At 51.0% G+C, this 11,045-nt stretch overlaps 1 protein-coding gene and 1 non-coding gene across 2 annotated transcripts; both read right to left on the minus strand.

Annotated features, from left to right (window-relative positions):
• Positions 1-3,830: 3,830 nt before the first annotated feature.
• Positions 3,831-11,045, minus strand: Slc22a17 (solute carrier family 22 member 17). Its single transcript, XM_070025324.1, has 10 exons — positions 10,778-11,045; positions 10,128-10,616; positions 9,877-9,980; positions 7,479-7,633; positions 5,889-6,054; positions 5,537-5,682; positions 5,290-5,395; positions 4,915-5,132; positions 4,573-4,684; positions 3,831-4,443 (listed from the first exon to the last, which is right to left on the minus strand). Exons 2-10 carry the CDS (start codon positions 10,392-10,394, stop codon positions 4,155-4,157), a joined length of 1,563 nt encoding a protein of 520 aa, XP_069881425.1. The 5' UTR covers positions 10,395-10,616; positions 10,778-11,045; the 3' UTR covers positions 3,831-4,154.
• On the minus strand, positions 8,773-8,836 carry Trnaa-ugc (transfer RNA alanine (anticodon UGC)). The gene has a single exon. It is a non-coding gene; the product is annotated as a tRNA-Ala (tRNA).

Consider the following 11,045-nt stretch of genomic DNA (forward strand, 5'->3'; position numbering starts at 1 on the left):
AGGTCTGTCTTTAGATCTCTGGAAATTTGTGCAGAGGCCAAGTAGCTAGAGGCTGGGTAAAGTGTTTACTGTTAACTGTTAGAAGAATGTCAAACACATAAGTAGACTGATGTTAATGCTGGGTAAGTCTCATCCACTAGAGGGCATCAAATAGCTAGTTCTAAAACTGTAAATTTGTTCTTAGAAGGTAGATCTGGTTTGGGATTCTTTTTGGCTTTGGTTTTCTGTGTTCAGTCAGTTCTTAAGTCCATTCTCTGTATTCCTACTTACACTGCTTGAGCAACTCTTCATTTGCTCTTACTGCCAAAAGGACCCTGTGCAAACGTCATGTTGGAATTACTAGGTGCAAATTAAGGACTACTATTTTTACGGTGTTTAAAGGTGATGCACAAAGGAGATACAGTTACATAAGTCAGGTAAAGTACTTTTTTTGTGTCGGGGAGGGTCAGTTATGGGGCTTGAACTCAGGGCCTGGGCACTGTCCCTGAGCCTCTTTGTGCTCAAGACTAGCACTGTACCTATTGAGCCACAGCACCACTTCCAGAAGTTTTGGAGTAGTTAATTGGAGATAAGAGACTTTTCTGCCCAGGCTGGCCTTGAATCACAGTCCTCAGATCTCAGTCTCTTTGAGTAGTTAGGATTACAGGCGTGAGCCACTGGTACCCAGCTAAAGTACATTTCTTTCTGAACAGTGTCACCCCTTACCTTGCTCTCCCAGTTTTTTCCTCCTCACCTACAAGTTGCATAGTTCATTTTCAACCTAGTGTCTACCATTGCTACATGTGTTCATACTTTGTCCATTTCTGTGCTGCCCCTTACCCTCCCAAAGACAGATAAACAAGACAAAACAAAAACATTAACAAAGAAAAAAATCTTATTTCCATTTCCTGAATGAATTTTGATAAATATTCTGTGATTAGATGCACATAGACATTGTACTTTTGTGTTCCTTTCCTGAGAGTATCCTCTGGTCCCACTGGTGAATCCCTAGATACTGTATAATTTATCATGTCCCAGTGTATTTTAGATCTAGCTTCTATGTTTGTCTCTGAGCTTGGTTTACCTCATTTAGCATGATTCAGAGCCTGACTTTCCAGGCAGGTGCTCTACCACTTGAGCTGTGCCTCCAGACCCTTTTTGCTTTGGTCATTTTTTAGTTGCTTTAGCCCAGGGCTGGTCTAGGCTATGATCTTCCTACTTGTCCTTCCTGTGTCACTAGGGTGAGTAAAATGGAGTCTCATGAATGTTTATGCCCACGCTGGCTCCATCTCTACCTTCAAAGTAGCTAAGATTATAGGCTTGAGCTATTGTGCCCAGCTTCAAAATCCCAGGGCCTGGGCATTGTCTCTGAAGATTTTTTTGCTCAAGGTTAGTGTTTATCACTTTGAGCCACAGGGCCACTTTCGGTTTTCTGGTCGTTTACTGGAGATAAGAGTGGCTCAAAGGCAGCCTGAGCAGGAAAGACCATGAGATTCTTATCTCCAGTATACCACCAGAAAACTGGAAGTGGCACTGTGACTCAAGTGGTAGAGTGCTAGCCTTGAGCTAAAGAGTTCAGTATCAGCCAGGCGCTGGTGGCTCACACCTGTAATCCTAGCTACTCAGGAGGCTGAGATCTGAGGATCGCGGTTCAAAGCCAGCCCGGGCAGGAGATACCGTGAGACTCCTATCTCCAATAAACCACCAGAAAACCGGAAGTGGCGCTGTAGCTCAAGTGGTAGAGCGCTCGCCTTGAGCTGAAGAGCTGAGGGACAGCGCTCAGGCCCAGAGTTCAAGACCCACGACCAACAAAAAAAAAGAGTTCAGTATCCACGCCCAGAGTTCAAGCCCCATGACTAACCCTCCCCCCCCCCCCCCCGGCCAAAAAGAATAATGAACATTGCACTATAGAATGTGCCACTGGTCTGTAATGTAAGGAACTAGAAAGGGTAGAAAAGAATGGCCAGAAGGCTTGGCTCTGCCACTTAATGGAAACTTAATGGAAACCCCTTTTAATTTCTCAAATCTTCCATTTTCTGAGACCCTATATCAGGGGGCTGTGAAGATTAAATGAGAAAAGTCCTTACAAGTTCTCCAGAAATAATTATTGACAGCCACTGGGAGATACGGTTTATGTGATAAAGCACTAGCCATGAGTGAAAAGGCCAGTGAGAGCTCATTCATACTGGAGGTCAAGCTCTAGTGGCAGCACTAAATAAACAAAAATAAATGATAAATAAGATCAAGTGCCCGTGGCACACACCTATAACCCTAGCTACTTAGGAGGCTGAGATCAGAGATCACAGTTTAAAGCCAGCCTGGGCAGACAAAACCATGAGATTTGATCTCCAGTTAACCAGCAACAGTAGAGGTGTGGCTCGTGGTAACATCAACAGTGTGAGTAAAAACGGCAAGTAAGAACTCACGGCCCAGTTCCCCTTCTCCCAAGTCTTGCATCTTAACATCTCTCAACTCTGCTACTCATTAGCCCTAATCTTAGGAAAGTTACTAGCTCTGAGTTCAGTTTTCTCAGCTGTAAGAATATAATACTGTAGGGGGATCCATTGTGTCTTTTTTGTTTTTTGTTTTTGGATCTGGTCGTGGGGCCTGAACTCTGGGCCTGGGCGCTGTCCCTCAGCTCTTCAGCTCAAGGCTAGCGCTCTACCACTTGAGCCACAACACCACTTCTGGCTTTTTTCTTTTTGCTTATGTGGTACTGAGGAACCGAACCCAGGGCCTCATGCATGCAAGGCAAGCACTCTACCACTGAGCCATCTTCCCAGCCCTCCATTGTGGATTAATAGTCAGTCCCACTTCTAACTGTTGTTTTGCTTCCCCTCTTTCTAGGTATATAAAATAAAGGTGGAGCTGGGTGTTAGTAGCTCATGCCTATAATCCTAGCTTCTCAGGAGGCTGAGACCTGGAAGATCTTGGTTCAAAGCCAGTCTGGGCAGGAAAGGATTCAAGACTATCTTCAACTAACCAACAAAATGTCCAACAGGAAGTATGGCTCAAATGGTAAACCACCAGCCATATCAAGAAAGTGGGACCAAAGGATAAGGTCCTACGTTCAAGCCCCCCCCCCCCCCCCGTACCAGCACCAAAGAAAAATAAGGGTAAGAATGGTGTGTTATGCATGCAGGACAGTCACATGCTTGTTAGAAATATATCTTCAATGGGGTTTCCCAAAGATTGGATGCCCACTGGACTTTATCCAACTCTGACGAGGATAGTCCTAGTTTCTGCCCACTGTACCAGGAGGACTCTCAGTTCCTGCCCTTTCATGACTAAGGTCTGTTTCTAATTGTGAGTCTTACCATTAACATGCCCCACTGCACCTAATAAATTCCTGTTTTGTATAAGTGCATTAAAGTCAATGTTTACAAATCCTAATTGATCTAAGCACTACCTTGCAATTTTTTTTGGGGGGAGGGGTCTGGTCGTGGGGCCTGAACTCTGGGTCTGGGCGCTGTCCCTCAGCTCTTCAGCTCAAGGCTAGAGCTCTACCACTTGAGCCACAGTGCCGCTTCCAGCTTTTTCTGCTTATGTGGTGCTGAGGAATTGAACCCAGGGCCTCACGCATGCAAGGCAAGTGCTCTACCACTGAGCCACCTTCCCAGCCCCCTTGCAAATGTTTTAAGGACAACACTGACATGAACTGTGCTAAAGCACCTACTGTGGTCTTGGCAGCGGAGTAAGCAGTAAGTGTGACAATTTATAAGCTGGCATTTGAGGACAGATTACAGGGAAGGGGATAGGTGATTGTTAGTGGTTTTGCTCCACTGAGAAGCTTTCCCCCAAGAGACAGAGGGACAACAGAAGGGAGGAAAGTCCAGGCATCTATGATCTGCTCATTTATTCAAAATGTCTTTATTGAAACAGAATGATAGAGCAAGAAAGATGAGGTCTGGGAGGATGTCTTTGAGCACAGGATGGAGCCCAGACCCAATGGTTACAGTGTGGCGCTCTCCCCTTGTCCCCTGACTCTTGCTGAAGGGGCAGGGAGGAGATGGGGGGTGGGGACAGCCTCTGAGCTCACCTCAATGGCTGGCGTGAGGTGCCTCTGAGCCTTCTGGGCAGCCCTGCCTTCCTCATTGTCTTCCCAATCTCCTTGCCAGGGCCCCATGCTAACTTTCTGTCTGGATCAGCCTCCCGCCATGATCCTCAGAGGCCACTCAGAGGGCAGGATTGGGGGTGGCAAGCAGTGGGACATGGTCACAGCGGCTAGGGGGTGGCTGCCGGAGCAGGGAAGGCCGGCGACACAGCTCCCCATCCCGGAGTACCTCAGGCAGGAGCTTGCGCTTGGTCTCTGGCAGAAGCATGATGCTGAGGATGCACAGGAGGGCACAAGCTGCCAGCACCACGTGCTGCAGGAAAGCTCCATGGCCCATGTGGAGGCGCTGGGCCGGGCCACTCAGTCCTCCAAGTGCCCCCAGTGCCATGATCAGGCCCAGGCCACGGCCCCTGCGAGAGAGACTTTCAGTCTTTAACTAGGGGCTCCCCCCAACCACACTTCAGCAGCAGCTCTCTCTTTCTTTCCTCAGAGGCCTCAAGGCCTGGCCCTGACCCTGACAGTAGCACCCCTGTTCTCACCGGACAGTGGTAGGGATGACTTCAGAAGCAAGGAGGGTGCTGAGGATGGCAGCAGCTTGGGAAGAGAAGAGTCCAAGGACCGAGAAGGTGGTAATGGCAGCCTCGTTCAGATCTGGGGGACCAAGAGGGACAATATGAATGGAGGTGGAGAGACCATGCTTGGCCTAGTCCCTAGGTGTCATCCTCCTGGCTCTTGGAATCTCTGGGGATTTCAGCTAATTGGCTAGGAGAACAGATAGGGCCATACATCCAGGTGAAGGCTCGTGGAATCTCTGGGAAGGGTTAAGCCTGTCTAATACACCTCTGTTGGGTTCCCCACTGTGAGGAAGGGAGAATGCTCACAATCCCACAGGCCCAGCAGGACCAGAGACGCAATGCCAGTAAGGGTCATTGAGAGAAGCAGGATGCCTCGGCGGCCAAATCGGTCCACAGTGACCCCCAGGAAGACACAGGCCAGGGCTGCTGTGCCGCTGGCCAGCAGGGAACACAAGTAGAAGTCTGATGGGCTCCCTCCTCCTCCTACAGGCTGGTAGCAGTGGCGAATAGCATGGGCAATGAAGCTGTGAGAAGGTTGGGGAAGCAAAGAACAGTATGTGAATCCTTATCTGCATCTTTCCACATCCTTAGTTGCCCTCTCCAGGTGTGTTCAGGCCTTCCCCACCCACCCAGCCTCTATTCCAGCTACTGGCCTGGCCCTCAGCTCACACCCAGGCTCACTTGGTGAAGCCCAGGATAAGCAGATTTTTCCAGATGTTGCGGTAGTTGAGGAGGGATGCAAAAGAGAAGGTGGATGTTGCAGGGAGGGGGCAGGTGTTCTCCAGTTCTGTGTGAAGGAAAAAAAAAAGAGAGAGAAAGAGGGAGGGGAGGAAAAGAGGGGCTATTAGTACACACAGCTGAGAGCCCAAGATCCTCTCACATGGTGGGGACCCACCAGGAAGGTAACACTGCAGCCACCGCCTCTTACCTTGCAGGGCCTCCTGGGCCTCCTCCCCCAGCATCTGCCCGTGGGGCCGGTTCCGCTCAGCCAAGATCCTCAGCACAGACTGAGCCTCCTCAATCTGCCGCTTCACTATCAGCCATCTTGCAGACTCCAGAAACAGACCCGGCCAGCTGGGGTAGGGTGGTGGGATAGACAGTGAGGGACCCCTTCTTCTCTTTTCTTCTTCTCCCATCTCCTCATCAAGAGATGGGAGATTCCCACCACTGCGGGTCTAGGGCAGGCCTGTCACAGGGGCAGTTGGAGAAGGGGAGTGGTCTCTGGGCTAAGGGCAAGGCTAGAGGTAGGTCTGGGCTGTAGGTGAAGGGGAGATACTAACCCATAAAACAAGAAGAGGATGCAGGGAGCAGTGATCATTCGCTGCAGAAATCGCCAGTCCTTAGAGACAAGGGCCAGGCCCAGGAACAGGAAGTGCCCTCCCACCCCTACCAACTCCCCTGCCAGGGCCACCCGAAGCCTCTGGGTTGGATCGCACAGCTCCAGGCCTGGAGATACAGCAGGGACAGAGGAGGCATGAGAGAGGGAAAGATGGAAAGAGGGGGGAGGGGAGAGAGGGAGGAGGACAGAGAGCTAGATCAGACCCTGAGCAGAGGTTACAGGCATCACCCCACCCCCATAGACTAACCTCTGGGTGAAGAGGGAGAGATGGTTCACCTCTCTCCTCTCAAACCTTGAAGGCCTGTAGGGTGCTCAACATTCTCAGTTTAAAGGCCCTTTCACATTGGGTCTCTTTTATGACCATATTACCTACTCCTTGTCCAAGGTCAAATGGCTTGTCAGGACTTCATCTGGTAATTAGTGAGATCAGTTCTCTCAAGGCTGGTCTTGAATTTAAGATCATCTTAAGCCAAAGTGAAGCTGTGGCTCAAGTGGTTGAGTGCCAGCATTGAATGAAAAGCTAATGGATAGTGTTCTTGCCCTCAGATCGAATCCTAGTACATGTACATGCGTGTGTACGAGCACGTGCGCGTGCACGCGCGTGCATGCGCACACACGCACACACACACAATCTAAGATCGTTATGCTTCAGCCTCCCCAAAAGAAACCATACCTGGCCAGGATTTCTTTTCCTTGATGATACTGGGATTTGAAATCAGGGCCTTGTACTTGTTCTTATTAGGCAGGTGCTCTACCACTTGAGCCATACCCCATTCCTTTTGTGCTTTTAGTTGTAAGATCTCTCATTTTTGCTCTTTGGGCCAGCTTCAGACAGATCATCCTATCTACTGACCTCCCAAGTAGCTAGGATCACAGGCATGTACCACCATACCTGGCTTATTGATTTGGAATGAAGTCTTCCTTTTTTCCTTCAACATGCCCTCAAACTGAGATTCTCTCAATTTCTGTCTCCAAGTAGCTGGTATTACAGGCATGAGCCACCTCATCCAGGAAGGATTTCACTTTTAAAATAAGAATTCTCTGATAGCAGTTAGCCCAGACCATGGCTTTAAGGACATTAGGGGAAGCTTGGTACCAGTAGCTCACACCTGTAATCCTAGCTACTTGGAAAGCTGAGATATTGGAAGGATAGAAGCTTCAGGCTAGCTCAGTAGAAAAATTCTCAAGTCTCCATCTCAGTGGGAAGAAGCTGGACCTGGTGATTCATGCCTGTAGTACTAGTTACTGCAAGAAGTCTAAACTAGGTGGATCGATCCAGGAGCTCACTCAGGCAACAAGTATAATCCTGTAATCAAAAATAACTCGTGCAGGAGCTAATGGAGTGTGGCTCAAGTGGAAGAGCCTGCCCAGCAAAAGACTGAGGCTCTAAGTTCAACTTCAGTACAGATTCAACTGAAATTTGAGGCTAAAGAAAGGGCTGAAGAGATTCTGGGGGCAGTAGGAATTGCCTGGATATGCAAAAAACAGGTATGAGATACTAGGCAGAAGTCTCTGCCAGGCTGCTACTTACGCATTAAGTAGACCCCTAGGTCAACACCAGCAAGCAGAAAGCCCAGAAGGAATCGGAGGGCCATGACACCGGTGGAGGAGCCTGCTGCAGCCCCGCCCACTCCGCAGGGGCCCACCAGACCCAAGGTCAGCAGTACAATCCCTCGACGACCAAACCTGTAGAGAGGGCTTTTTCTGGTTACTTGAACTCTTTTGTGGGGAGGTGATGGGTGCGGCCCAGTTGTCCCCTTCAAAGCTGGGGGAATAAGGATGAGATTTTGGGAGCAAGAACTGGACTGCTAAAAAGGATGGGAAGGAATAGAAACTGGGAAGGTAGCATCTGGCTACTTGACACTGAGGTGTGGCTGTTCTTAAGGGAAGGGGACCAATGGCTATTGGTGATCGGGCTATTAGTCAGAAATCAGAACATGTGAGATTACCCTCCAAGGATGAGTGGGATGCAGCTTAGGGGATCTCAGGCTATCCTTGGGGATAGAACTATTTATTGGTTACTGGGAATGGAGCCTGTCTTGCTCAGACTATCCAGAGGAAAAGAAGATCATTGATACATGGGGTTGGATGTAGTTCTTGATATGTAGAGGTGAGGCCACTTGGTGCATGGGGACAGTAGTGGTCAATGAAGATAGAAGCTTAGGAAACAGATCTTAGGAAAGCAAGTAATTGATTTGGGGGTGATGAGGCCCTTGGAATTGAGACCTAGGTCTATAGTACATAGGGTGGTCAGTGGGACAAGCTATTTGCCAGGAGATGGAGCTAATGATCCATTGGAATGGGACTACTAATCCATGGTGGTGGGATGATTGATCAGAGACTACTAATCTTTGCAGACTGAAGAAATGATATTTGGGAATGGTTATTGATTTGTAGGGTAAGGGGATTAATCTATATGAATGGTTAGTGGAAATGAATCTACTAATCTAGACCATGAGAGATGTGCCTATTGGTGAGTGATGATGGTCACTGACAAAGGATCAATAGGGGTATTGATCCTTAGGTGATCAAATGATTGGTCTTTGGGGATAGTATTACTGATCAATGGGAGATGAAGACTGGTCAGTGGAAAGGGAGCACTGAATCTTGGGAATAAAGCTATTAATACAATGGAATGACGCCATTTTTCATGTGGATGGACTGTGGTTACCTGGCTTCTGTTTTTAATTTTTTTTAACTTTTTTTTTTTGGGGTCCAGTCGTGGGGCCTGAACTCTGGGCCTGGGCACTGTCCCTCAGCTCTTCAGCTCAAGGCAAGCGCTCTACCACTTGAGCCACAGAGCCACTTCTGGCTTTTTGCTTATGTGGTGCTGGGAATCGAACCCAGGGCCTCATGCATGCAAGGCAAGCGCTCTACCACTGAACCACCTTCCCAGCCCCGTGGCTTCTGTTTTTTATCAGACTACATTAATGAATTTTGGGAGTGGCTATTGTTCTATAGGAATGAAGACAGAGATACACAGAGATGGGCTGCCAACTTGTGTGTTTCCAACCATTGGCCCTCAGCTATATCTGCCTATAGGGTAGTGAAAATGACTACTGATGTTAAGGAACCAGACTACTGAATGTTGAGATGCCTATGATCCATAGAAGCTGAGGTGTTAAATTCATTTCGATGGGGCTGTAGATTACTGGGGTTGAAAACCGAGGACAGTCAGTGGAGCCGAAACATCTGGTCAGTAGTGATGGTGTGGAGAGGAAAATAGTATTGGGGATGAGAATTTTGATACACAGGTGAGTTATTGCTCTTTGGAGATGAGGGCACTGGACTGGTAGAAATGTGGATTGGGGCCTAAGAGGATTTGAAATCTCTGAGGATCTATGAGGGGTACTGTTGACAGCAATCATCCTTAAGGCTAGAGTTATGGGTATTATGCCTTGGAGATAGTTATTGATTTGTGGGGTCAGGGCTACTTTTCAGAGATAGGATCATTTGTAAACTTGTATTGGCCAGCTGGAATGTGGCAGTTGGTCTTTAGGAAGGAGGCCACTGAGCTGGAGCTGAATGGTGGGCAATTAGCAAGGGGAGATAAATCTGTTAATCCACAGTGATGGTAAGGGAGGTGGTTAGGGTTCTAAGGACAAAGAGGAACAGGACTTTTGGTCTGTGGAGAGAGGATTTGGGGTTAGGGGGTGTTGTTGTATGTCTTTGGAGATGAGGCCATGGACCAATGGCTATGAAGGTACTGATCAGTGGGAATAGAGCTAAGAGTCCACCTATGTAAGGTCATTCCTTTGTGTGGAAGCTGAGTGGAAGATGTATTTCTTGATGGGGAGTGAAGTTAACACCAGAAGTCCAGAGGAGACTGCAGAGTCCAGCAAATCGTTCTTGACCTCTTGCAAAGGCAGCCAGATGTGGGGGCTAGTTTCCCTTGCACCCCTCTTTTTTTCCACCAGCCCTGTCCTCACCTGTCTGCGGGGTAACCCAGAAACAGGTAGCCGGCGGCAAAGCCCAAGATGAAGAGGATCTGCTCCAGGATCACCTGCCAGCCCAGGTCACACACCAGATCCCACTGAGGAGGTGAAAATGGTGCAGCAGGCGTGAGGCCCCGCCCTCGCCGCCTCCAATCCCCCAACCTCCCCCCCCCCCCCCGGCCTCCCCGCGCGCCCCGCGCCGCGCCGCTCGCCTGGCCTGGCCTGGCCTGGCCTGGCCGCCTCACCTGGCCGATGGCGTTGGTGGTGAGCACGGGCAGGCCATTGTAATCCCAGTCCTTGAGGCAATGGTTGAAGTCCGGCGGGGCGAATCCGCTACACGAGGGGTCCGTACTGGTGGCGACGCGGCTGGCGGCGCTGGCTGCTAGGGCCGCGCTGGCAACGCTGACGCCGCTGGCATTGGGGGGCTGCTCCCAGCCAGAGGCATTGGGGGGGAAGGCCCCGTAGTGGCAATGCAGCGGGGGCGCCAGCGTGAAGATGGGGTCTGAGGCCATACCCAGAGCCACGAAGAGCACGGGCAGGCAGCAGAGGCCGAGCTGCAGCTGCTGGCCGCCGCCCAGCGCCCCCACCTGGGCAAGCAGCGCCTCGAAGCTAAGGGGGCCCGGGGGCACCGCCAGGGACAGGCTGCTGCCCAGCCCGTCGCCCTCCCCCTCGCGCGGGCGCTGGCGCTCACCCTGCAGCTGCTCGGTGGGCACCGCATCTCCGAGGGTCCCGACCTGCGGAGGGGACGGGGGCGGGGGGCGGGGGCAGAAGGGTGGAGAACGCTGCAGAGCGCGGGGAGGCGCGGGGGCTAGGGCAAAGGGGGAGGGCAGGGGGCCTGCGGGGGGCCGGGGTGCAGGGAAAGGGTGGCGGAGCCCCCCAGGGCGCGGGCACTTACTCCGTTGGAGCTGGGGGTGATCTCTACCGTGCTGTCGATTTTGTTGCCGCCCCCGCCATTGGGCTCGGGGGTCCCGGTAGCGACCCGGGGAGCCAGCTTGCCGACTGCAGAGGCCTTGGGGGCCTGTGCCAAAAGGATGTGCGGTTGGTTCTCAGGCCCAGCTGCGCGCCAGGTGCGGGGACCCGGAGAGCCCGAAGAGACCCCGCTCTGCAGCTTTGCAGCCGCGGGCGCCTCCTCGGTCTCTGCGATCTCTCTGCTGCTTTCCCCT

This window comes from Dipodomys merriami, unplaced genomic scaffold (assembly GCF_024711535.1).
Source record: "Dipodomys merriami isolate MVZ:Mamm:240054 unplaced genomic scaffold, mDipMer1.0.p SCAF_1, whole genome shotgun sequence".
NCBI classification, from domain to species: Eukaryota; Metazoa; Chordata; class Mammalia; order Rodentia; family Heteromyidae; genus Dipodomys; species Dipodomys merriami.

Excerpts from the sequence above, each read along its gene's own strand:
- Slc22a17 (XM_070025324.1), bottom strand. The coding sequence starts at position 10,394 with ATGGCCTCAGACCCCATCTTCACGCTGGCGCCCCCGCTGCATTGCCAC. Across the intron at positions 4,685-4,914 it reads CCTGCTGGGCCTGTGGGATT|ATCTGAACGAGGCTGCCATT; the intron begins GTGAGCATTCTC and ends TTGGTCCCCCAG. Across the intron at positions 4,444-4,572 it reads GTCATCCCTACCACTGTCCG|GGGCCGTGGCCTGGGCCTGA; the intron begins GTGAGAACAGGG and ends TCTCTCTCGCAG.